Source organism: Natator depressus, chromosome 20 (genome assembly GCF_965152275.1).
Source record: "Natator depressus isolate rNatDep1 chromosome 20, rNatDep2.hap1, whole genome shotgun sequence".
Classification (NCBI taxonomy): Eukaryota; Metazoa; Chordata; order Testudines; family Cheloniidae; genus Natator; species Natator depressus.
In genome coordinates this window covers 23,523,946-23,550,931 of record NC_134253.1, presented here as the reverse complement: position 1 = coordinate 23,550,931, position 26,986 = coordinate 23,523,946, and the positions used below count along the sequence as shown (strand labels likewise).

Below are 26,986 nucleotides of genomic sequence, written 5' to 3'. Positions count from 1 at the left end.
AAGGGACAGAACTCTTCCTAGGGAGCACAGAGAAACGTGTCTTAGGAGGGGGCCCAGAGGAGGAAACTGGGGAAGGAATAGTGCGGGCACCGGAATGTCTCCTCGCTGGTCATTTGGGAGAGGATGCCCAGGACAGAATGGCTGAGTCAGCATCTGTGCACCCAGGCACTCAGCCTGTGACTTGGGTTTTGAGGGGGGATCTGTGTGACCAACTTCCTGGAGGGGAGCAGTCACACAACTGACTTCTCAGGGACAGAGAAAGGGGTGGCGGAGGATGCCCCAATCCAGGTCCCAGTTTGTCAGGATGCTATTTCTGATAAGTTTTTGGGAAGTAACTGTGTCTCTTTACATCAAGATGCAGCTCCAGTGCCTGGACCTGAGACCAGGAAATTGCCAGGTGGTAGTTTGTGAGAACACAAATGACCCACCTGACAGAAAAGGGGGTGTTTTCCCCCAGGCTGGTGAGACGCAGAGAGCAGTTATGGAAAAGCTGATGGGGAAAGGTGCTTCTGATCAAAGGGTAAACACACCTAGCCCAGAGGGCACAGATCACAGTCCTCTCGGGCGCAGGGAAGGACTCAGTGCTGGGAGGGGGAAACACTGGTTAACCCCAAAAGAGGAGCTGGATTTTCTGTATATGTACAGTCCTGGGGTCGGGAGACGGCTCCCCAAAGGGCCAGCCAATGTGCAGGATCCCCCTGAACACCTACCTTGCCGGACCCTGAGGCACCAAAATTCCAGAAACCTGATTAAATTAAGAGCCCACACAGAGGGGAACACTGGAGGGAAAGAAAAGCAAGTGACTGATTGCATGGGAGAGAGTCAAAGGACACCCTGGATGATGAACAAACTAACCTCAAACTAGAATATCTGAACAGAGGGCCTGGTATTATTAAGATACCTGTAAACGTCCATCTGTGATAAAATGTTTTGGTATTAATGTTAAGTTTTGGGGCTAAGAATTTTGACACGGATGTTAAACCTTGTGCTAATGCTACTTTTCAGTTAATACCTGTAAACAGACCACAGCAGAGAAACCATAACAAACCTGGTTTGCTGGGTGAGGGGGAAACTGAGGCATGCTGCCTTATGGCCTTAATGGTTGGATGCCAAGAGAACTGTAACACAAACTGCCTTCGAGATAGTCAGTCACTAACCTTCTTGCAGGAAACTAAGGGGGCAGGTGTGACACGCGGTACCTTGGGGGGACACCCTGCGCCCCCATGTTCATCCTTATAATATGACTGTGTGGTATCCAAAGCAAAGTTTGTCATGTCGGGTGTCTTCGGAAGGCTCATGATGCACTGAGCATTGTTGTTATAGTGAGGTTATACGTTGTAATTTCATGTATATAGTTGTGAGGCTGAAAATGTGTCCTCATGGCTTAAAACAAGGCCAGGCAAACACTCTCCAGGAGCAGAGGGGCAGTTCACGCCTCATCAGGGCATGTATGGGACAAACCCAGCCCAGCCTCACAGGAACAAAGGACACCTGCCTAAGCAGCAACAAAGGATCTGTTGGACTCTGGAGTGAGTCACCCCCCTTCCCTGGGTCAGTTTGGGACTGCAATGAGGTAATGCTCAGCTGACTCTGAAGTGGGGGGTGGGAGGCAAAACCAAAAGGGAAGAAAGAACATGATAAAAGGGAGAGAGGTTTGCCATGCTCTTCCTCTCTCTTCCACCTACATCTACAGACACCACACCCAGCGACTGAAGGGCTGATCAAAGGGGAGAGCCTGGCTGAAGGGCAACCAGCCAGCCTGTGGTGAGAAGCATCTAAGTTTGTAAGGGCATGGAAAGATCAGCTTAGAATGTGTTTTTCTTTTATTTCATTTGACCAAATTTGATTTCTTGTGCTTTGATTTATAATCACTTAAAATCTACCTTTTATAATCAATAAATTTGTTTGTTTATCTTTACCAGTGAGTTTGTATGAAGTGTGGGGCAAATCTGCTCAGGTTGGCAAAGGCTGGTGTATGTCCACTTTCCATTGCTGAAGTGGTGAACCAATTAATAAATTTTCATTGCCCATCTTGGGCAGTGCAAGATGGTATATTCCTGGGGTACAGTGCTGGGAAGTGGGGGGATTTGGCTGGTGCCTTTCTCTGCATGATTCATGAGTGGCTCTGGGAGCATTCATGCAATCTCGCTGGGTGTGGGGCTCCACATGCAGTTGCGCTGAGTGATCACAGCTCCTGGAGGGGCTTGCTGCTTGTCACTAGCAAGGCATTGTGAGAGACAGCCCAGGCTGTGGAGAGTGCAGGGGGCACAGTCCCAGGCCGCATCCTGGTCCCAGGCTGAACCCCGGGGAGATCCCGTCACACCATCTGACCCTCCCCTTAGCTCAGCCCCCTCCCATGTCATCTCAAACACCCCTTGGCCCATCCCCCCTTCCCATGCCACCTCACACACCCCTTTGCCTATCCCCCTTCCCATGACACCTCACACTCCCCTTGGCTCACCCCCCCTTCCCATGCCACCTCACACACCACTTTACCCATCCCTCCTTACCAAGCCATCTCACACACCCCTTTGCCTATCCCCCTTCCCATGCCATCTCACACTCCCCTTGGCTCACCCCCCATTCCCATGCCACCTCACACTGCCCTTTGCCCATCCCTCCTTCCCATGCCACCTCACACTCCCCTTGGCCCAGCCCCCCTTCCCATGCCACCTCACACTGCCCTTTGCCTATCCCCCTTCCCATGCCATCTCATGCTTCCCTTAGCCCATCCCCCTTCCCATGCCACCTCACACACCCCTCTGCCCACCCCCCTTCCCCTGCCACCTCACACTGCCCTTTGCTCACCCCCTCTTCCCATGCCATCTCACGCTCCCCTTTGCCCACCCCCCTTCCCATGCCACCTTACACACCTCTTTGCCCATCCCCCCTTCCCATGCCACCTCACACTGCCCTTTGCCTAGCCCCCTTCCCATGCCATCTCATGTTTCCCTTAGCCCATCCGCCTTCCCATGCCACCTCACAGACCCCTCTGCCCACCCCCCCTTCCCATGCCACCTCACACTGCCCTTTGCCCACCCCCCCTTCCCATGTCACCTTACACACTCTTTGCCCATCCCTCCTTCCCATGCCACCTCACACTCCCCTTGGCCCATCACCCCTTCCCATGCCACCTCACACTCCCCTTGGCCCACCCCCTTCCCATGGCACCTCACACTGCCCTTTGCCTATCTCCCTTCCCATGCCATCTCATGCTCCCCTTAGCCCATCCCCCCTTCCCATGCCACCTCACACACCCCTTAGCCCATCCCTCCTTCCCTCACACTCCCCTTGGCCTCACACTCCCCTTGACCCACCCCCCCTTCCCATGCCACCTTACACTCCCCTTGGCCCACCCCCCCTTCCCATGCCACCTCACACTGCCCTTTGCCCATCCCCCTTCCCATGCCATCTCATGCTCCCTTTAGCCCATCCCCCCTTCCCATGCCACCTCACACACCCCTCTGCCCACCCCCCTTTCCCATGCCACCCCACACACCCCTCGGCCCACCCCCCCTTCCCATGCCACCTCACTCACCCCTCTGCCCACCCCCCCTTCCCATGCCACCCCACACACCCCTCGGCCCACCCCCCCTTCCCATGCCACCTCACTCACCCCTCTGCCCACCCCCCCTTCCCATGCCACCCCACACACCCCTCGGCCCACCCCCCCTTCCCATGCCATCTCAGTCTTTCTTCCTGTGCCCTCTCTCTCACTGATCCCGTCTTTCTTTCACACTCATCAGTTCTTTCTCACGCATCCCCTTTCTCCCTCTCGCTGTCTCCGCCCCTCTCCCCCCCGCGGCCCCGGGCCGGCTCCCCATGATGAGCGCGTTACTTTCCCCGCAGCTCTCTTTCCTTTCCTGCCCCCGGCGCTGTCAGTGGAAATTCTCAGCCGCGCTCCCGCTTCCCTCGGCGCCTCCCTCCCTTCCTCCCGGGTCCGCCCCGCGCCTATAAAGCCCCTGCGCTGGGCGCCGCTGGCTCATTTCGGCCTCGGACCCCCCAGCCCGGAGGGAGCAGCCGCCTGCCCCCATGACGGCTCTACAGCGCAGCCAGGACCCCGAGAGCCTCCTCCAGGCCGGCTCCCGGCGCGCCTGCCCCTGCCGGAGCCTGGACTGGTGCCTGCTTCTGGGGCTGGGCGCCCTGGGCGCAGCGCTCCTGACGCTCGCCTTGTTCTCGGTCTGGAGGGTCCTGCCCCCGCCGCTGGAGACCCCGGAGCGTCCCCTCCTCTCGCTCAGCATGGGACAGGTAACGGAGTGGTGGGGAGGCGTCTGTCCAGCCCAGGGTCCCCTGCCTGTCTGCCCCAGCGACCGGGGGCCCCCATCTGTCTCCCTGCCCACAAGGCAGGGGTCTGTGGGTCTGGCCCTTCCCCTCCTGCCTGTCTGTTGCTGGGGCGTGGGGATCGGTCTGTCGGGGGGGGGGGTCTGTTTGTCTGGCCCTGCTGGGGGTGGGGGTGGGCTCTGTGTGTGCGGAGATAGTGGGGGTAGCGTCTCTCCCCTTGGCTAGCTGTCTGTCTCCGTGCCCCTGCGGGGTCCTCCGCTCCCGCTTTCCATACCAGACCTTCGCGACCCCTCTCCAACACTTCAGGTGTAAACACCCGAGTCCGCTAGTTGTTTGGGCAGCCAGTGCTTAACCTCGTCAGGAGCAAGGAGCTGCATGCTGAGGAAGGGTGGCCTAGGGGGTAGGGCGCTGGCCTGGGCCGCGGGAGACTTGTGTCGAATTCCCAGCTCTGCCACAGACTGTCTGTGTGACCCCGAGCAAGTCACTTCATCTCCCTGCATCAGTTTCCCCACTCTCCTATGTCACAGGAGTCCGGGGCAGTGTCCAGATGCTACAGTCCTGGGAGGAGGACGGTGTGAGGCAGCTGATTCTTAATCTTAGGGCACAGTGGGTGATTTAGGGATGTGGCACTTTAAGCCCTAAATCTTCTGTCAGCTGCCAGTAGTTGCTTTAGGTTTTGTCGCGGATCCTGCCAGCTAAGCAGGACGGGGAGACAGCTGCTGGAACACTTGGTGTAGCGGGCAATGCTGAGAACCACTGAACCAAACTGTAAACCTTGTATGTAATGGAAACCGCTTCCAGCCAGGGGGTGCGGGCGCACCCCTAGTTCCAGCACCTATGACGTGGAGCGCTCTCCATTTAACCCAGTGCTTGACTTGCCCCCTTGGGGCCCAATTTCTAGAGGCGCTGGGTTTTTGCGACACAAACTGAAGTCAACAGCTGCCACAGGCATAACTTGAAAACCAGGCCTGGGACGTCACAGGAAAACAGCCCAGAAACCCCAGCGCCCGCCTTTGCAAACTGTCACTGTGTGTGACCAGTCAGGCTGCTGGAAAGTCCTTTTTATTCCAGCTGTCAGCGTCTCCGCTGTAAAGTTCTGCATCTCAACTTCCCCAAAAGTTGGCATGCGCTCAGGCCCTGCCTTTGAGTCTACGCCCCTTGGGTCTAGTTTATATGATCTAGTTGGTGCTGCCCTCTTCGCTCCGGTGTCTGGGGGTGGGAATAGTATCTTGTCTGACCCTTGCAGAAAACAGCTGTTCTCGAGCATGGTCAAGTGCATCTTTGTTTGTAAAACAAACACTCTTTCCTTCTTTTCAGGAGGCTGGTGCCCAGGTATTGCCCACAAGCGGTGAGTATTTTACAGTTACTTGACATTAATGGCTCATGTTTTCCCCTTCCTGAAGGGGGAAAAATGGGAGTTTGGGGGATCTAAATCCCTTGGAGGCTCTGGGATGGGAGACTAATTCATTGTTTGCATCGCTGGTATACACGAACCAATGTAACTGCTGTCCACCTGTGGCAGGGTACCAGTGGGCTGGATAATTCCCCTAGCTCCATGCCATCTGTGCGTCAAAGGAGACTTTAAAACTCATGCTGTTTGTACAGTAGGGAAATCGGTCTCTGTCACACTGCAGATCTAAGCAGGTTTGAGCTGGACTAATGCTTAACACCTCTCCCATCCAACTAAACCAGTGTTCATTTAATCAGGGGTGCTCTATCCTCTAAACCAGACTCCCAGACCACATTACATTTTGGATGCAATGCCAAACCAAATTCTTGTCTACTCCTGCTCCATTAGGCAAAAATCCTGTAGGTTGCTACCTTCACTGTCTTGACTAAATTCAAAGTCTAGTTATATTCTGCCGACCTAAACCACAGACATACTTTCTGTTGGATAAGTGAGATCCCCCATTTGCTTCCTCTCTGAAACTGGGTGGCTGTCACAGGAGTATTGTGAAGCATTCAGACATGAAGGTGGTGGAGGAGGAAGGCGTAAGACAGATGATTCTTAAATTCAAGGGCACAATGGAGGATTTAGGGATGCGACACTAAATTGCTCGTAAATCCGTTTTGCTCCACCCCAGAGGTGGCTGCATTTCCACGGTAGACATAAGTGATTCTGAAGTATCAAGCTGCTGGAGTCAAGCAGTGAGTGCTTTTGAGGTCTCTCTGGCTGAAAGAGCCATAAAAGAGACGGTGAGGTGGTGCTGATTTGTTATTTCACCTAACCACTCGTCAGGAGGGTGGTGAGCCCCCAGAGGTCTTGGACAAATGCATCGGTAACAAGGCTGTGTGGATGTATTTCCCAGCCTCCGAAGAGTTAACGCTGGATTTTTCTCTCCCAGCAACGATTGCTGCTATATATTTCATGAGCACCTCACCCCTCCTAGAGTCAATGCCCGTTGTCTTGGTTATACGTGCTTGGGAGAATCCAGTAGGGTGTCTAGAAAGGGGGCACTGGGACCATATAGGATACAGACTCTGCCTAAAGGCTCCGTTAAGGCAGAGCATAAAGAGAAGGCTGTGGAGATAGGAATCTAGGGTGCGTTGCCAGCAGCGGACCCCAGAGAGTGCTACAGCTCTGAATACCTTGTTCATGGCTCATGCGAACAGAGTCCCAGCTGCCAGATTGACATGAGTCATGTTGGCTAATTCTGCAGCATGTGACCTTCTCCTGCCTATGGGAGTGGGAAGGAAATGGTTTCACTGCTTGCAGAAATAACACCAGATGTGGAGAAGTCCTAAGGCAGTGGTCCCAGGGTGAGGGAATGCCTGTAAACCCCCTGGCTCGGACCCGTGAGCTCGTACTGGGGCTGGATCGTCAGTAGCCATAGCTCAGGGCTCTGCGGTAGGATGGCCCCATCCTGCATGGCGCTGAGGATTGGGGTGGTTAGACAACCCCTGCCGCTAAAGGAGAACCTCTCGTTAGCTCTTGTCAGTGCAGAGCCGGACACATGGTTGAACAGTTAAGACTCCATCCAGCAGAGGTCACTGTGGTGCATGCGTTGACTAGCCAGTTCACTCCTACACTCCCATACTTTGTAGGCCCTAGCTCTTCTCTCGCCCTTTTTATCAGTGCTTTGCAAAGGTCGCGATCATTTCTCCCCATTTCGCAGCTGGGGAAACTGAGTATTTATCCCCGCCTCTTCAAAGATGACTAACGTGCCTTCCCTCTTCTACCCTGTTTCTGCAGATGTAATCAAGGACAGGGTAATGGGGTTCTATCATGCCCCGGGTATTGATGGAGTGGTTTTCAGCTCCAACTTCAACTACCACGACACCTCGCACAAGCTGGAAGTGAAGGTCGGAGGCCTCTATTTTATCTACGCCCAGCTTGCTGTCAAATGCATTGCCAAGTGCAGCAAGAAGCAAACAGTGGAACTGATCATCAAGCAGGTGTCCGGAGGCACCGACAGCCGTGTTCTGACCATCTCCCTGCACTTGTCCTCCAACTCGGAAGAGACCATGTCCAAGTTCTCGGCGGTTCTGCGACCTCTGAAAAAAGGGGACTCTCTCTATGTGAAGATGGACACTAATAAAACAGACATCGAGAACTGGCAGCTGGACCAAACCAACAAAAAAGACAACTTCTTTGGCCTCTTTAGGCTATCTAGCTCTGCTGACCAATAGGTGGGAGCAAGGACCTCTGCGGTGGGAGTGGCAGTCTGTATATCGCCTTAGGTTCTCTTGGACTCTCTGCTAGAGGTTGTGGAGGGTAGATTCCACCCAGCTAGATGCCCAGGGTAACAATCAGCAGCAGACACTGGGGAAACACGGGTGTGTTGCTAGCTCTGGGACAGCACCATCGCTTTGAGTGGCGACAGCTGGTTTCCATTCGAAGCAGGACTGAAACGGAAGGAACACGCTGTGAGGCGTGCGCTTGCCACACCAAAGAACTGGCGTGGGTCTGGTTTTTGCGATCAGTGATATTTATTATTATGTGTTTCTTTATCATTCTGTAATTTATTGTAAGCAACTGGGAGATTGAATGAATGGTGCTGCTTTGTTTTTTTTTAATTTGTGTGTGGGGGTTGCTCAAAATGTTGACAAGGACAGACACATTTCCATTGGGGCACACGGCAACCTGAGTACTGACATAGTAATTCCCGTGACTGTCAGTACTATGATTGTCCGATCACTGCTGCATTGGTATTATGTCATCCATTTGGTCTTATGGCGGCTAGGGTATGGTGCTTATCAGTGTGGTTTAGGCATTGCCCACTGCTGGCTGGCATTGCAACTGCTCAGTCATGTGTAATAGGCCCTGCATTGCTGAAAGCTACTGAAGATTCTCTTTTAGTAGAAGTAGATTGAGGCCTGTTCTTCTGGAGCAGGAAGGTCTGAGATCTATCTGAGCTTGTCACCATGAAGCCCTAAGAGGCGACAGATTTGTTACAAGTGTGTTTGCCTAATTATATTTTGCATTCTGTGATTATGTGTCTGACAGTGACTAGTGTCAGCATCTGTGTGGCCCCCCCCAAAAAATTTACTACTAAAAATACACGTATGAAAATGCGTCTGTTTGAAACTTAATTGGAAGGAGTCCGTTTAGAATTTAAACAGCCTTCTGCAATGCTCCTAAAATTGGGTCTTACTCACTAGCGCAATGTCTAGTCAATTTCCATTTCCTGGTTGTGGTGTTAGCTCAGGGTGGAAATTGACTAGCTGGTTTCCACTGTACAATCTGAGTGACATGCAAACAGCGAAAATAGGATTATTAAAACAACGTATTTCACCCCTAATTGTCACCAGGGCCAGGGGTCGCAACAGCTTTCACAGGAGTCTTCTTGAGTTATTTAAGAGGATTGTGATGATCTTTACAGCAATTTAGACAGGCTTAAATTAGCAGATACAACAGTTGCCAACTTTCATGACTTTGAGGAGTCTTGGGATATTTAGTCCTTTTCTTAAAGTCCCAGGCTCTGGTGTCACGTGAATGCATCAAAGTCTCAGGAATCGTTCTCAAAAAAAACAAAACAAAACAATCCTAGCTCTAGTTTGTGGAGAAATGCTGGAAAAAAGTGGCCCCTAAAGGTGCAAAATCCAGAAAGCAAATAAAAACAATTCCAATTTTATTTATATCCATTTTAAATTTCCTGATGTTTTTTTTCAGCCAAGCTCACGATTTTTGTGCAGCCTGACTTGTGATATTTTGAATGCTTGGGACTGGTAACCCTTCACAGAGTAACTACAATCGTGCCAATAACTTGACTTCAAACTGCACTTATCAAAGGCTCAGGTCTATCACTGCAATAGCATTACTCGGAGTAAGATACTATTCCGCCCGCAGAAAGTGAGCAGTGCTGGCTCCTAAGTTATTGAGGCCCTGATCTTTTCATTAAAGGAGAGGAGACTGCAGCTTGCCTTGACTTCAGCTGGAGTTGGAGGGATTTTGCACTTCTGGAATAAAGACTTCCATAGCTTGCTCCTGTTCTGTTGCACTGATGCTCTTCTGAACCCCTTAGGTAAAGCAACAGTGGTTCCAGACCTGCGTGTTTTTAATACAAAACACCCATTGTCTGTGAAAGCTTGTCTGACATTCAGATGTATGTATTTTCTTCCTCCATACTGGGGTATATTTAATATATGAATATACAGTAAGTATTTATTAACAGTACATTATTTCCAACCAGTGGATTAATCCACAAGTACTAAGCTCAGCTCAGTCAGGAGTGAGTTTAGAGGAGTAGTTTCTTAACCTTTTCCATCCTTTACAAAAAGAATCTAGGGATTCCCTTTTCTCTCATCCTAAAGAGTGTGAAAGGGTGTAACCCCATAGGCAGAGAACCTCTGATTTTAGGACACTTGTTCTCTGGTGTCTGGAAAGAACTTGTTCTCATCTATTTAAATAAGACCTGAATTATGTGCGCGGGAAGAACTAAGACTCAGGTGTATTATTGTCATATATGCTCTAACTTGTTTTGTAAAAACACTTCTGGAATATATATACTATATATTTAGTATGCACTTTAAATTGCTTATTTATTTTGATACAGCAGTTAAAATGGACGTGTCCATCAATAATAAACTATTTATACTCAAGAGTCTGAGTGAACTTGCACTGTATTTTATAAGCTGGTTTCTTTGATCCTTTTGGGCCCAACGCTCCAGACATACTGTTGTAAGGAGGAATGTGAGTTGAGGCAGATCAGAATCTGCTTTTCTGTGTTAATTATCCGGCAGATCCGTCCTTTGGAAAAAGCCACGCTGTCTAACCTAGCCTTTCTCCCCTATCCCCCGTTGGTCGGTGAAAATTCAGCTTGGCCTTAGATCTAAAGAACTATAAGTCCAGTAATGAATAGCCCTGGATTGGTCTGGCGAGATGGAGCCTATGTGGTTTTGTAAGTTTGTCACATGGTGCCGCGAAGCAACGACTCACTGGTGCGGCGCCTCCTGCTGGTCGTCTGGGAATTAGCTCTTTCCAGCCTTCGGAGCGCCCTCTGCAGGCCGGTGTCTCACCTGCCGCTGGCCCTGTGTCCCTCCCGGACCCTGTGCCCCTTTACCTTGGGGTGCTGCCCCCTGGCAGTGTCCCAACACTCTGGGTCTCCCCTCCTAGGGAACCCCCAACCCTCTAAACCCACCTTGCCTCAGTGGCTACTGCCAGTCATCTAGCCCCCGCTTACTGGGGCAGACTGCAGTCTGTAAACCACTCATCACGGGCAAGGGGGTTTGGACCAGCTGCCTCTGCCTAACCACAGGCTATACCTCTGCAGCCCCAGTACCTCCGTAGGCCTTGCACAAGGCCTGCAGCCTGGGGAGTTACCAGGCTGGAGCTCCCCAGTTCCTCTTGCCTTTCCCCAGCACTGCTCTCTGCAGGTACCCTGCTCAGCTCCCAGGCAGCCAGGTCCTTCTCTCTCAAGAGCTAGAGAGAGAGTCTTCTGCTTCTGGCCCCCAGCCCTCTTATAAAGGCCAGCTGGGCCCTGGTTGAGCTGGTCACAGCTGTGGTCAGCTACACAGTCAGCTTCCCCCAGCTGTTTGTAATCCCTTTTACCCAGCCACAGCCCTCGCCAGGGCTGCTTTTAACCCCTTCAGGGCCGGAGCGGGGGGACCTCACTCCCCTACACATGGCCAAAACTTTTACTGGTACCTTTGCTTCTACATCTCCAACCAGATGTATCTTGAGCCTCACGCTTAAGAAGTGACCTCAGCTGGAGCGGTGGGTGCTGACCACGTAGACACCAAGGCCCTGAGTTTCACAGTTGGGTGCTAAATTCAGTGCCTGCTGCTGAAAATGTTGGTCTCCCCCATCCCACGGTGAGTGACAGAGCTAACTCCCATAGGAGCCCTTTGCTCTGCCCTCTTCCACTCACCCTTTGAAGGAAGACGCAGAATTGTTCTTGTTATCTTGGTGCGGATAGGAACAACTTCATTGCTTTCTGTGGAGTCGCTCCACAGTCGCCCTGGGGTAAAAGAGAGCAGAATCTGCCCCATGGTTACTTCTCCCGACCTTCTGGAGGTTTTGCCCGACATTAAAACTTGAGTGACTTTCCAGAGTTGCTGGTCCTTTTATGGTCCATCCATAGGAGGTTACCCAACAAGGAGACTTTGGGTCAGGGTGAATGCAAGACATTTCCCAAGTTATGGTCTGGAAACCTACTCTTAAGCCAGCTCCAAACGATGTGGTGGCACCGGAGAGCATTCCCGGTCTCCTGGCAAGATCACCCAATGGGGTCACATGTGAGCATCTTCCCTGGAGCATCTGCTCCTGAATGGGCTTGCTCTGGAAACATTCAGCACCATGTTGAGCTGGAAATGAATCTAGAGGCAGCCGATCCATCTCACGTGGGACTCTCAAGAGAACCAGTCTCTGGATGGGATTTTATTAATCCTTTTCAAAAGGTCCTGGATCACTGAGAGACAGGAATTCATTTAGGGATTGATTCTACTTTGGGACTAGTCCAGCCAACTGTCCCTGGCCAACATACACCACCACTTCCCAGGGAGCGAGCTTATAAGAGGGGGAAAGTTGTCCCTCTATGGTCCATCCAGCCCTTGGCCTCAGCTAGTCGCCTCAGGGTGGGCAGGAAACTCCCTGTCAAAGGATCCAGTCTGTCCTCTTGCTGAGACATGCCTCTTCATTCGGCGGCTGTTGGATGCCAGACTGCTTGTTAGGATATAGACATTCAGGCCTGTCTGCAGAGGCCTCTGCTTTAGGACTTTAGGTGTATTTTTATCACTTAGCTAGTTATGGAGGTATAAAACAAAGACGGAAACTCACAGTCCGCCTGTGTATGGGCCTTCTCGCGCTAGGAGAGTCTGAGGCCTGGCTCTTAGGCTAAGCCGGGGGTGACCAACCTGTGGCCCCGGAGCCCCATGCGGCTCCTCAGAAGTTAATCTGCGGCTCCTTGTACAGGCACCGACTCCGGGGCTGGAGCTACAGGCGCCAACCCTCCAATGTGCTCACGGCTCAACCCCTAGCTCTGCCCCCACTCCACCCCCCCACCCCCTCCCATGAGGCTGCCCTGCCCTCGCTCCTCCCTCCCCCTCCCCACCCCCAGCCTCCTGCACGCCATGAAACAGCTGATCGGGAGGTGCAAGGAGGGAGGAGGAGGGGCTGATTGGTGGGGTTCCTGGTGGGTGGGAGGCGCGGGGAGTGGTGGGGTGGGGGGAGCTGACGGGGGGCTGCTGATGTATTATTGTGGCTCTTTGGCAATGTACATCGGTACCTTCTGGCTCCTTCTCAGGCTCGGGTTGGCCACCCCTGAGCTAAGGCCTTTGGCTAAGCAGTGGGAGCAGCCATAAGCTGGGACGCGGTCACATCCTCACATCCCAAACCAGTCACGTTGAAATACGGTGCTATTGGGCTGTTAGGAATATAACCCTGCCCTGCTAATGCCGATCACCACCAGAGAAAGATGATTAAAGAAAACTTAGTCTGATAGCATCCTGTCTGGCAAGAGCTGGGGTTGTGAAACCCTCATTTCTGTATGCTTTATCTTTATGGCCCTCACTTTTCTATTGGCACCTTAAAGAGTAACAGATTTATTTGGGCATTTATTTGGGCCGGACTCCTCGTTGTTTTTGTGGATACAGACTAACTCGGCTACCCCCTGATACTTGATGCTTTTCTATTGTTAATCTGGCTGGTTCTCTGACTGTTTCTGTCTGCTGTATAATGAGTTTTGCTAGGTGTAAGTTAATTAGGGTAGTGGGATATAACTGGTTTGAGAATTAGGTTCCAGTATGTTAGGATTGGTTAGCTAGCTTTCAGTAAAATGATTGGTTAAGATATAGCTGAGAATATTACTATATAAATTAGTGGCAAACAGGAAGTAAGTTGGGATTCGAAAATAAGGAAAAAGGAACTTGGATTTAAGCTTGCTGGAAGTTCACCCCAATAAACATCAAGTTGTTTGTACCTTCGGACTTCGGGTATTGTTGCTCTCTGTTCCCGCGAGAAGGATCAGGGAAGCGGGGTGGTGAAGGAATAAGCCCCCTAACGCTGCTTTGAACCGTTCCTGAGTGGTGCCACCCATGACCTATGTGTCCCCTCACCTGGGCCTCAAGCTTGGACGTGGTTCATCATGGTACATCACAGCATGGGGCGCTTGGTAACTCAGCTCAAGGGTGTGACATCAGGTCCCCCGCGTACCCATCACAGGGGAGCTCTCTGTGCAGCAGGGAGGAGACAGAGAGAGGCGATGCGGTCACGGTGCCAAATGCACATAGCCTTCCATCCTCTCTGGTGGAAACTGACGTGAGTTCAAGGCCAGAGGCATCTCTCTCTCTCTGCGTCAGCGCCACCTCCTCGCTCCCTCCCAAACAATAACAAGGGAAGTCTACACAACAGCCCACACAAAGCTAACCACATCCCTAGCGGTGACAATGTGAGCTCCAACTCACCCCTGGTTTTTAATCCTTTCCTTCCCTGTGTGATTAATGATCTCGGGGATTAAGTGCCGGGTTCGGCTGTAAGACTCCTGGCTTCAGTTGCTTCGGCAAGGCGCTTCCCCGCTCTGTGCCTCAGTTTCCCCAGCTGTTGAATAGGGAGAACAATCCGTCCCCTTGGCTGCTCAGACTGTAAGATCTTCATGTCTCTTGCTATGTGTCTGTACAGTGCCTGGCACGCTGGGGATCTTGCTTTTGCTAGGGCACTCAAAGCACTGCTGTGATGCACGGATTGGTGGCAGAGGGGGAGAATACACAGAGTCTGAAAGGTTTAGCATCTCTTCCCCTGAAGTTCCAGGACGAGTGGGAGTCTGGTCCCCAGCAGGCCTTTGCAACGCAATGGTTCTGTGGGAACAATGCTGCCCGCTAGTGACAGGGCGCCAGAGTGGCACGCAGCCTACTACCGCCGCTGACTAATGAGAGGGGAATTCTGCTTTAACTTACGTGGTGGAGGTTTGGGGTTTTGAATCAGGCTTGTAGTCGTGCTTGCCCGTAAGCGTGATTTGATATCAGGGTGTCGGGAATGCTTCAGGAGCGCGAGCTGCGTGCAGAGCTCCCAGCTCCTCCAGTTCTGTCCTCTCCCAGCAGGGGGGCGCTGTAGGGATGGGACGGGAGTGCTGGCTGGGTGCTGTAGTGTGGAGGCAAAAGTGCTGGGTGCGAGGGCAGCGCCTCTGTGCCTCAGTTTCCCCACCTATAAAAGGGGACATGGCCACCTCTCTTGTGAGGGTTGCGTGCCGCTTAACTTTTACTCATCTGGCGATGGCAAAGCTCTAACGCCCATGAGCTGGAAGGGGTGGGGCTCGACCCCCACCCCCACCCCTTTGACAGCAACTCTTCCCAACTGCACAATGCTTTCGGCAGCCGATGTTGTTTGAGGCCTATGGGCCTGGCAGATGCCTTTGTTCCATTCTGCTCCCGACGGCATCGAACACCCTGGGCAGACCAGGGAACAGGCTGGGGACGAAGATCCAATTGCATCATGCCACGTCATTAATAAAGTCTAGGATCTTGGTCCAAAAATCATATCCTGTTGGCTGAGCCAAAGGGGGTAACTTAGCAGTTGGAGCCCAGGAAAGGAGGCGAATGGGTCAGAAATGGTTCAAATGGCTCATTTTTAAAAAGTGGCTTTTTTGATTAAAAATTCTGGCATCCCCCCCCCTTTTTGGGGTGTGTGTGTGTGTGGGGAGGGGGGATCTGAAATGAAAAAACAATTAGCCTTTTAATAGTTTTTCTTTCCTTTTTCCCTCTTGTGGTTTCCTTCCCCCTTCACATCTTATTTTTGTCTCTTTTTTTCTCAAATTTTTCTTGCTGAAAACCCAGACGTTAATTCGAAGAGCTCCTTTAAAAAATCAAAAAATTCCAAGGGGGTGGCGCAGAATAGAAAACGGAGGCAGAAAAAAAACCCATGACCCAAAATTGGGTCAATTTTAAACTCCACTAAATGATCATTCGGAGAATTTTTCACTCCCCCACCCAAGTTGTTTTTCTCTTTTCAATCATTTTGGGGGGGGGGCAGCATGGGGGGAATTGAACTCTTCTCCCTCTGCGTTTCCAGGCTGGATGGTAATTCTGGGTAAATAGGGGCGGTGATAAATACACAATAAACCAAGGTCACGCATTCTGCTGCTGGAACAGCAGGGGGCAGCACTGAGGTGGGAGGGGCAGTTAGGAGCTGGCGGGGGGGGGGTCTCCTTGTGGGTGAACTCCAGGGCGTGCTACACTGAGCGTGTCTCACCGCAGCTGCAGTCAGTGTCCTGTAAGATGCAAGAGCAGAGGTGGTGAAGCTGATTTCTCTCTGCAAGCAACTGGGACTGGAGTAGCCGGGAGCTCCCCCAACAGTCAGGGCTCCTGCCCCTTCCCTACAGCGCCCCCTGCTGGGAGAGGCTGGGCGCTCCCCTTTCCCACACAGCCAGTTCTCCTGCCCCACTTCCTACAGCGCCCCCTGCTGGGAGAAGCTGGGCTCTCCCCTTTCCCACACAGCCAGTTCTCCTGCCCCACTTCCTACAGCACCCCCTGCTGGGAGAGGCTGAGCGCTCCCCTTTCCCGCACAGCCAGTTCTCCTGCCCCACTTCCTACAGCACCCCCCTGCTGGGAGAGGCTGGGCGCTTCCCCTTCCCGCACAGCCAGTTCTTCTGCCCCACTTCCTACAGCACCCCCCTGCTGGGAGAGGCTGAGCGCTCCCCTTTCCCGCACAGCCAGTTCTCCTGCCCCACTTCCTACAGCGCCCCCTGCTGGGCGAGGCTGGGCGCTCCCCCTTCCCGCACAGCCAGTTCTCCTGCCCCACTTCCTACAGCGCCCCCTGCTGGGACAGGCTGGGCGGGAGGAGCCACTCGACCTCTTGTTGTGGTCTCAGGGAGATGGAGTTGGAATCCCGGTGACGCCTCACCACAGCCACCGGACCTATTCCCTGGGGAGATAGACCATAGCAAGGAGCTGATTCACTGACCCCTCATCCGCTTGCCCTAACTCACTCGTCGTCCCCTCCCGCCCCCCAGAGCTGTGGGCTAGACCCCAGGAATCATAGAATCATAGAATCATAGAATATCAGGGTTGGAAGGGACCTCAGGAGGTCATCTAGTCCAACCCCCTGCTCAAAGCAGGACCAATCCCCAATTAAATCATCCCAGCCAGGGCTTTGTCAAGCCTCACCTTAAAAACTTCTAAGGAAGGAGATTCTACCAATCCTGGCTCCCACTTCCCTTCCTCGGATCCTTAGCGCAGACTCTCATCCCCAGCACCTTCAAATAGAACCCAGGAGTCCTGACTCCTCCTAGTCCAGTGCTCTACCAAACTAGATCGTACACCAGAACCACACTCCCGCAGACAGAACCCAGGAGTCCCACCTCCTTGCTTGAATCACTAGACCCCCCTCCCCTTCCAGAGCTGGGTCTAGAACCCAGGAGTCCTGAGGTCACAGCCCGAACACACGTTACGTGTTAGCCCCTCAATCTGCGCTTTCCCGAGCCATGCAATCAGTCTGAGCCGCAGCCCATGAAATGCCCAGGGCTAGCCAAGGCCCGGGCCTACTAGCTAGCCCCGTGGAAATGTGGCCCCCGGGTCATATGTCTCCACGGACATATTTGGTTGCCACAGCTCTTCCCGTCGAAGCTGCATGCTAGGGGCCGGAAACGCAATCCCTGGGCTGGTTCACTCCCCACCGCCCCCATCGGTTCTGCTCTGGTAGCTGCCAGCTTGGCTGCGATGAGGGCTAATGAGTTTCCGTAAGAGGCTGGCAACATAACAAGGCTGAGAATAATGAGAACCGGGCGGTGAGCAGCTGGGGGTGGGTGGGGAAGCAGGGCTGCTGTTGCTGTGATTAGCACTCGCTAATTGCGGTTCTCACCCTGCCATTGATTTGACCCAGATCCACAAAGGGACTTAGGTGCCCAAGGCCCACCGTGTGGGAGATTCAATTCCTTCCCCCTCCCCCCCCCGAAGGAGAGAAAGGGTTTGAACAGGGGGTCTCTCAGCTCTAACTCCTGAGCTATGTGATATTTGGGGGGGATGCCTCAGTTTTCCTTGTTGAAGCTGTTCCATCGTGGATCTAATTCAATACGCCCTGGGGCTGGCCCCTGGTCTCCCACCTGGGTGCCCAAACCAGCAGTCTAGAGAGTCATTCTCGGTCTCCTCTCTGTGACCCAATGACTCTTCAATTATTTAATCCAGTGGTTCCCAAAGTGGGGGTCCCCTGTGGGTTATGCAGGGGTCCGTCTCTTGAGCCAGGGCCGGACTGCATCAGAACAGTGTTCCAGCGAGTCTGGTGCATGGCGGACGCCATTTTGTTCTTAAATGGTGCCTTCCACACACTGTGACCTCGCACGCACCGAGCGTGAGAGGTCTCATTGGAGGGGCCTTCTCTCACCGGCAGGGGTATCCTGGTAGCACTGTACTGGGAATGAAAGTCAGTCAGATGCCAAAGGGATCCTTGGGAGGAAAAAGTTTGGGAACTGTGAGTGAATTAAATGCACCAACACATAGCCGCCGACTCTCTAATGGGCTGGGTGACGTCACGCAATCTGGCTGGCTGAGTCCTGGGGCAGGGGGTTAGGAAGCACCTCTCTTGCTCACACAGTCCAATGAATCTCAAACTGGTTCCCTCCCACAGCTGGGACCAGAACCCAGGAGTCCTGACTCCCAGCCCCTCTGCTCTAACCACTAGACCCAACTCTCCTCCCACAGCTGGGACCAGAACCCAGGAGTCCTGACTCCCAGCCCCTCTGCTCTAACCACTAGACCCAACTCTCCTCCCACAGCTGGGACCAGAACCCAGGAGTCCTGACTCCCAGCCCCTCTGCTCTAACCACTAGACCCAACTCTCCTCCCACAGCTGGGACCAGAACCCAGGAGTCCTGACTCCCAGCCCCTCTGCTCTAACCACTAGACCCAACTCTCCTCCCACAGCTGGGACCAGAACCCAGGAGTCCTGACTCACAGCCCCTCTGCTCTAACCACTAGACCCAACTCTCCTCCCACAGCTGGGACCAGAACCCAGGAGTCCTGACTCACAGCCCCTCTGCTCTAACCACTAGACCCAACTCTCCTCCCATAGCTGGGACCAGAACCCAGGAGTCCTGACTCACAGCCCCTCTGCTCTAACCACTAGACCCAACTCTCCTCCCATAGCTGGGACCAGAACCCAGGAGTCCTGACTCACAGCCCCTCTGCTCTAACGACTAGACCTCACTCCCCTCCCACAGCTGGGAACAGAACCCAGGAGTCCTGACTCACAGCCCCTCTGCTCTAACGACTAGACCTCACTCCCCTCCCACAGCTGGGAACAGAACCCAGGAGTCCTGACTCCCAGCACCCCCTGCTCTCCCCACTACAACCACTCCCTCCTTTCCAGTTTTGCTAAATCTCATTAGTTCCCCCCGCAACCCCTGCCTGTATTTCAAACCCGCCGCTTGCTCCAGCAAACCCGGCCTGCAGAGAGCCAGGCAGGCAGAGAGTGAAGCTCTGGGTCTGACGGTCCCGCCCGAAGTTCGGCTGAGGCGGATGCATGGGAGAGGAAGCTGTTCTCAGAAGGCAAGGGGGAGTCGGAAAGAGGGGGTGGGGAGAGGGGCTTTTGGGTGAAAAATTCCATCTTCGGACCTGGCCCCCGGGCTGCGGTCGGGATTCTCAGAACGGAGCAGGCCGGGGGCTTTTGGCACCGGGGGCCGTGCTTATCTCTGCCCATCAGGCCACAGCTCAGGTGCATGCTTCTGGCCCTGGCCTATTTAAAGACAGAGGAAGCTGAGGTCAGAGCTGTTTGGGGCCCTGAGCTTGGGTGGGGAGTGTACGCGTCGGAAAATATAAACAAACAATCAACAACTCGCATGCCCTGCACCTTGCTATTAACATGCCCAGCAGGGCTAGGGCATTACCCCTGCTTTAGCTATGGGGAAACTGAGGTCCCGAGCCACTCACCCAGGGAGTCAGCAGGGGCACTAGGAATCAAACCGACAGCTCCAAAGAGCCAGGTGAGCCCCCCACCCACTGTCCCATCCTTCCCCCCTGTGGCACCAGCCCTGCTCAGTAGGTAACCAGAAGGCATTGAGACCAGTCTGTAGAAGACTCCAGGCATCCTGATCAAGACTTCGCAGCCTGGCACTGCTTCTCTTCCTTGTTGCTGAGATCCCAGGGTGGCACCGGTAGCTGGCATTGCAGCCAGCGCCTGGCCCAGCCACAGCGCCGTCCAGCTGAGGGGTGCAGAGCACTGAAAAGACAGACTAAACCCACCCCTCCCCCACAGGGTGGGTATTATCACTCCAGCCTTCCAGATGGGGAAACTGAGGCACACAGCCAGGAAGGAACTTGCCTGAGTGAATCCCTGGCAGAGTGAGGAATAGAACCCAAGAGTCCCGACTCAACAACACCCTTCGTCTATCCCACTAGACCCCACTCCTCTCCCAGAGCTGGGAACAGAGCTAAGGTGTGCAGACTGCCAACCCCTGCCCCCTGGAGCAGGTGGTCTGGGGCTCGGAGCTGGACACGGCTGCCCGGCTATCTTATTGTCACGTGTGCTGCGGTACTTTTCCAGCTCTCAGGCCGTGCCCTCGGCCTCCCGGATGAACTGCCAGCCTCATCTGCAGTAACCCGGCTGTGGGTGCTTCTTAATCTCAGAACCCAAATTTGTGCTGGGCCGACGTAAGGGGCTGATAGTGGGAGCGATGGAGGGGGAAGGCCCTGGCATGGCTGCAAAACCCAGGGGACGCGATCTGGCTGGCTGGCACGCAGCGATGGGTAGGTGTCATGGATTCCAGGATGTAGCACTGTCACCAAGGGGTAGCGCATGCACCCTTACGATCTTTTGCGGATCCTCCCAACTTTTAGACCGGGCAGGGGTTCTGGGTGTGTAGCAAACTCCAAAGCTCCCCACCCAGAATGGATCCCAAACTCCCAACCCCCCACCCCATGCCCCTCCCAAAGCTGGGAATGGAACCCAGGAGATCTAGCTCACAGCACCCCTGCTCTAAACATTAGATACCACTCCCCTTCCAGCGCTAGGAATGGATCCCAAGCATCCTGACTCCCAGCCCCCCCCCCACTTTCACCACTAGACTCCCCTCCCCTCCCAGAGCTGGGGATAGTACCCAGTAGTCCCAGCTCCCAGGCCTCCCTCCTCTAACCATTAGATACCACTCCCCTTCCAGAGTGCAACCAGGTCTCCTGGCTGCCAGCACTCCGTTCACTGCTACAAACACTTTTTGTTTGTCCTTTCCTATAATCTCATTTGCACAAACAGTGGCTCAGTCATTCAATATATTGGCACCAGTCCTCATTTGCTACCCTAACTTCCTCTGTTTGCCCCAGAGAGGCCATTCTCACATTTCCTCTTCATCAGGTTTGTGACGGGACTGCTCAATGCAACGCAAAATAAGTCCATGCACAGGAATTGCAGGCGGGGAACTCGATGCTTTGGGCGGGTGTGGCGGAACAAAGGGAGGGGTGGAGCATGGCGCTAACCCATAATACTCTGGGTCACCCAGTTAACCCCTGGATGATCATTTTACTGGTGCAAGGCACACCCCTCCCCAGTGGGATTCTAGGTATGCACTTAATGCAGCTTGTTTATTGACGTTCTAGGAGCCAGTCCTGGGACAGAGGTGGGCGCAAACAGCGCCAAGCCCAGTCTGAGATTTCAGCCCAAGCACCAGTGCCTGATCCCCATGAAGTTATCCAGCATGGACTCTAGGGAAGAAGATTTAAGGCCTGGGCTACACAATGATTTTGTACCCATACAGGTATATTATGGTAGCACCTAGAAGCCCAACTGATGGACCAGGACCCTTTTGTGCTGGGCGCTGTACATTATTTATTAGGTGTGTTACGGTAGCACCTCGGAGCCCAGTCTCATAGACATATAAAGTTTAAGGCCAGAAGGGACCATCACGATCATCTAGTCTGACCCCTCTGCACAGCGCAGGCCACAGACTCTCACACACCCACTCCTGTAGCAGGCCCTTAACCTCCGGGTGGGTTAATGATCCCCTCAACTCTTGATGCAAAGACTTCAGTTACAGAGCAGCCACCATTTACACGAGTTCAAACCAGCAAGTGACCCGTGTCCCATGCTGCAGAGGAAGGCGAAAACCCTCCCGGGTCTCTGCCAATTGGGGGGGGGGAATTCCTGCCTCACCCCAAATGTGATGATCAGTTGGATCCTGAGCACGTGACCGAGATCCACCAGGCAGACACCTGGGAAAGAATCCTGTGGAATAACTCAGAACGCTCCCCACCGTACGCCCTTGGAGGTGACCGCATCAGATCATCCCCGCCAGCTCAGTCATGAAGCCAGTTTGGTTTGTTTCACTCCACTGCTCACTTTGGGAGGCTGGTCCACTCCTCTGATGGTTAGAAACCTTTGCCTAATTTCAGGCCTAAATAACTTTCACCCATTGTTTATCCATCTGACTTATTGATACAGAGCAATCAGATCTCCTCTCGGCCTTGGTTTGGTTAAACAAGCCAAGTGCCTTAAGTTTCTTTTTGTCAGGTAGCTTCTCCATTCCTCTCATCAGCCTAGCAGCCCTTCTCCGCATCTGGTCCAGTTTGAATTCATCTGCCTTAAACATGGGAGCAGGACCCCACTGTGTGCACATTATTTATTAGGTATATTACGGTAGTGCCTAGGAGCCCCAGTCATGGAGCAGGACCCCATTGTGCTGGGCGCTGTACGTTATTAGGTGTATTACGGTCGCACCTGAGAGGCCCACCACCTCACTGTGCTGTCCCTATACAAACATCGACCAATAATCCCTAGCTCTTATCATCGTTAGCTCTCAAAGTGCTTTACCCAGGAGACCAGTATCATTATCCCTATTTTACAGACGGGGAAACTGAGGCACAGGGTGGGAAAATGTCCTGCCCAAGGTCACCTAGCAGGCCAGGGGCTGAGCAGGGAAGAGAACCCAGGTCTCGTGAGTCCCCGTCCAGAGCCCTACCCATAAGGCTGTGCTGCGAAAGGGGTAGGGGTGTGATTTGTTTACTGGTATGGCAGAACAAGACCCAATGGCTGGATGTTGACGGCAGATAAGTTCCAGTTAAAACAAGGCACATTTTTACAAGGCATGTGATTAACCAGTGGAACAAACTGCCAAGGGAAATGGGGGGTTTTCTACCGCTGGAGAGCTTCAGATCAAGACTCCGTCCCTTTCTAGAAGATGCTTTAGCCAAATATACAAGTTACTGGGCTCAACCCAGTGGGGCTGGGTGTTCTTCTCTGGCCTGTGTTACACAGGATACCAGCTTGGATGATCTAACGGTCCCTTCTGGCCTTGAAACCGATGGATCCATTTAAACCCCTAAGTATGGCTGGAGATATACTGCTATAAAGGTATTTCCTACCCCGTCCCATTTAGGAATAAACTGAACTGGTACAAGCACCTTTACACTGATATAACTGGGTGGGCATGATGTGGGGGGAGGGTTGCATCAGTAACTATAGTCTGCTGTAGCTAAAGAGACACCACTTTTGCATACAGAGAAGTGCTTTGAGATCTACTGATGAAAAACACTAGATAACTGCTGGATCGTAATTAATAAGAACATAATAAATAATAATAATTGTTATTATTCAGGCAAAGAGCAAACTCCCCAGCTGTCTGCAACAGCTCCCCCCTAGAGAAATGTCACAAGACTTACAACGCAGCCCGTCTTCAAAGACTGAAAACTTGCTTGCACGCTTAGAAAAAAGACACGCAAGGGTGCCACCAAGTGACTCCTGCCATAGCAGGAGTTCTCAAACTTTTGTACTGGTGACCCCTTTCACACAGCAAGCCTCTGAGTGCGACCCCCCTCCGCCCCTTAAAAATAAAAACATGTTTTTATATATTTAACACCATGATAAATGCTGGAGGCAAAGCGGAGGTTGGGGGTGGAGGCTGACAGCTCGTGACCCCCCCATGTAATAGCCTCATGGCCCCCTCAGGGGTCCCAACCCCCCTGTTTGAAAACCCCTGTGCCATGGCAACAGGAGCTGTCTGGTGGATCAGACCAATGGTCCACCTAGCCCAGTAGCCAACAGTGACCTTGCAAGAAGCGCCCCCTCGTGGTCACTGGTGGAATTACCTGCCTCTCATATCTCCCCCTCCTGACTGCAGCATTTCAGAGAATCATAGAATATCAGAAAGAACAGGAGGACTTGTGGCACCTTAGAGACTAACCAATTTATTTGAGCATAAGCTTTCGTGAGCTACAGCTCACTTCATCGGATGCATACAGTGGAAAACACAGAAGATGTTTATATACATACAAACCAAGAAAAAATGGGTGTTTATCACTACAAAAGGTTTTCTCTTCCCCTACCCCACTCTCCTGCTGGTAATAGCTTATCTAAAGTGATCACTCTCCTTACAATGTGTATGATAATCAAGGTGGATTATCATACACATTGTAAGGAGAGTGATCACTTTAGATAAGCTATTACCAACAGGAGAGTGGGTTTGTGTGTGTGTGGGGGGGGAGAAAACCTGGATTTGTGCTGGAAATGGCCCACCTTGATTATCATACACATTGTAAGGAGAAAGAAAAGGAGGACTTGTGGCACCTTAGAGACTAACCAATTTATTTGAGCATAAGCTTTCGTGAGTTACAGCTCACTTCATCGGATGCATACTGATCTTCTACACTTTCCACAGTATGCATCCGATGAAGTGAGCTGTAGCTCACGAAAGCTTATGCTCAAATAAATTGGTTAGTCTCTAAGGTGCCACAAGTCCTCCTTTTCTTTCTCCTTACAATGTGTATGATAATCAAGGTGGGCCATTTCCAGCACAAATCCAGGGTTTAACAAGAACGTCTGAGGAACGCGGGGGGGTGGTGGTTAGGAAAAAACAAGGGGAAATAGGTTACCTTGCATTATGACTTAGCCATTCCCAGTCTCTATTCAAGCCTAAGTTAATTGTATCCAATTTGCAAATGAATTCCAATGCAACAGTCTCTCACTGGAGTCTGGATTTGAAGTTTTTCTGTTGTAATATCGCAACTTTCATATCTGTAATCGCGTGACCAGAGAGATTGAAGTGTTCTCCGACTGGTTTATGAATGTTATAATTCTTGACATCTGATTTGTGTCCATTTATTCTTTTACGTAGAGACTGTCCAGTTTGGCCAATGTACATGGCAGAGGGGCATTGCTGGCCCATGATGGCATGTATCACATTGGTAGATGTGCAGGTGAACGAGCCTCTGATAGTGTGGCTGATGTGATTAGGCCCTATGATGGTGTCCCCTGAATAGATCTGTGGACACAGTTGGCAAGGGGCTTTGTTGCAGGGATAGGTTCCTGGGTTAGTGGTTCTGTTGTGTGGTGTGTGGTTGCTGGTGAGTATTCGCTTCAGGTTGGGGGGCTGTCTGTAGGCAAGGACTGGCCTGTCTCCCAAGATTTGTGAGAGTGTTGGGTCATCCTGGATAGGTTGTAGATCCTTAGTAATGCGTTGGAGGGGTTTTAGTTGGGGGCTGAAGGTGACGGCGTTCTGTTATTTTCTTTGTTAGGCCTGTCCTGTAGTAGGTGACTTCCAGGAATATCAGGGTTGGAAGGGACCTCAGGAGGTCATCTAGTCCAACCCCCTGCTCAAAGCAGGACCGATCCCCAATTTTTGCCCCCGATCCCTAAATGGCCCCCTCAAGGCTTGAACTCACAACCCTGCGTTTAGGAGGCCAGTGCTCAAACCACTGAGCTCTCCCTTCCCCGCCCCAGGCCCTCTACACTGTGTTAGCACTGAGCATGTCACAAACCCCGCGGGCTTTAGATCCTTCCCTTTGCCCATTTTGCTCTGAAGAGAAAAGGGTTTCCTACGCTGGCCTCCCCTCTCTAGCAGCCTGGCTTGGAATCCTGTCCGGGGTCACAGAGAAAAGTTTTGTGGCTACTTCCTAAGTTGTAAGCCATAAAGCCATAAAAGTGGTGCTTAGTTGGGCCGGATTCAGGACAATTCAGAACAAGAGTGGGCCAGGGCTGGGACAGAAGGGGCTGCAGGTCGGGACTGAGGGGGCCCCCCCACCCGGCAGAGCTGGGAAATCCCCCTGTGCCCAGCACAGTAGGCCACTGACGGCTTTTGCGCTCTAACTATGGAACGGGAGTGCCCTCTGCTGGAGCTGAGGCCCAGGTACAAGGTATCCTGACAGCTCTGCAGAAGAGAGACAAGGCGGGTGAGGTAACATCTTTGACTGGAGCAACTGCTCTTGGCGAGAAAGCCAAGCTTTCAAGCCACATAGAGCTCTTCTTCGGGTCTGAAGTCACACGATGGGTGCGTTCAGCCCTAGGTCAGAGGTGGGCAAACGACGGCCCGCAGGACCCTCCCGCCCTTTCCCTGAGCTCCTGGCCCAGAGGCTCGCCCCCGGCCCCTCCCCTGCTGCCCTGGGCAGCGGGACTGTGAGGTCTTGCCGGGCAGCAAAGCTGCAGAGCCGCGGCCTGACCCGGTGCTCTGTGCTGCACGGTGGCGTGGCTGGCACCAGCCGGGCGGCGCGGCTGCCTGTCCTGGTGCTCTGGGCGGCGCGGTAAGGGGGCAGGGAGCAGGGTGGGTTTGATAGAGGGCAGGGGAGTTCGGGGTGGTGGTCAGGGGGTGGGGGTGTGGATAGGGGGGCGGGGCGGTCAGAGGGCGGGGAACAGGGGGGTTGAATGGGGGAAGGGGGTCCCAGGAGGGCAGTCAGGAAGGAGAAGGGGGGGTTGGATGGGGTGGTGGGGGGCAGTCAGAGGCAGGGGTTCTGGGGGCAGCCAGGGAGAAGGGGTGGTTGGATGTGGCAGGATCTCCAGGGGGCAGTCAGGAATGAGAGGAGGGGGTTGGATGGGGTGGCAGGGGGCGGCCAGGGGACAGGGAGGGGTGGATGGGGCAGGGGTCCCGGGGGGGGCATCAGGGGACAGGGAACAGGGGGGGTTGGATGGGGCTGGAGTCCCGGGGGGGTGGTTAGGGGGTGAGAACCAGGGGGGTTGGACAGGGGGAGAGGGCACAGCCTCCCCTAACTGGCCCTCCATACAATTTCGGAAACCCAATGTGGCCCTCAGGCCAAAAAGTTTGCCTGCCCCTGCCCTAGGTGATGCTAAACTGCTGCTGTGTGGCTGTATAAACAGCTGCTGCACTCCACCTCAGAGCCAGCTGCATCTCAGCATCAGATGAGGTATCCCTGTATAAACAGCCCCCATGCCACACCCCAGAGGTGGGTGCACTTCAGCAGCAGGTGGGGGATTCCTGTATAAACAGCCGCTGTGCCTCACCTGGGAGGCAGCTGCATCTCAGCATTGGGAGAAGGATCCATGGATAAACAGCTGTCATGCCCCATCTCAGAGGCAGCTGCATCTCAGGGTCAGATGAGGGAATCCCTGTCCAAACAGTGCTGCATC

At 53.2% G+C, this 26,986-nt stretch overlaps 1 protein-coding gene across 1 annotated transcript; it reads left to right on the top strand.

Annotated features, from left to right (window-relative positions):
• The first annotated feature begins 4,032 nt into the window (after nucleotides 1-4,032).
• TNFSF9 (TNF superfamily member 9) lies at nucleotides 4,033-8,802 on the top strand. Its single transcript, XM_074935626.1, has 3 exons — nucleotides 4,033-4,248; nucleotides 5,599-5,629; nucleotides 7,475-8,802. Exons 1-3 carry the CDS (start codon nucleotides 4,033-4,035, stop codon nucleotides 7,909-7,911), a joined length of 684 nt encoding a protein of 227 aa, XP_074791727.1. The 3' UTR covers nucleotides 7,912-8,802.
• Nucleotides 8,803-26,986: the final 18,184 nt, after the last annotated feature.

Coding starts and splice junctions, on each gene's coding strand:
- TNFSF9 (XM_074935626.1), top strand. CDS start 4,033: ATGACGGCTCTACAGCGCAGCCAGGACCCCGAGAGCCTCCTCCAGGCC. Junction 4,249..5,598: donor TCTCGCTCAGCATGGGACAG/GTAACGGAGTGG, acceptor CCTTCTTTTCAG/GAGGCTGGTGCCCAGGTATT. Junction 5,630..7,474: donor CCAGGTATTGCCCACAAGCG/GTGAGTATTTTA, acceptor CTGTTTCTGCAG/ATGTAATCAAGGACAGGGTA.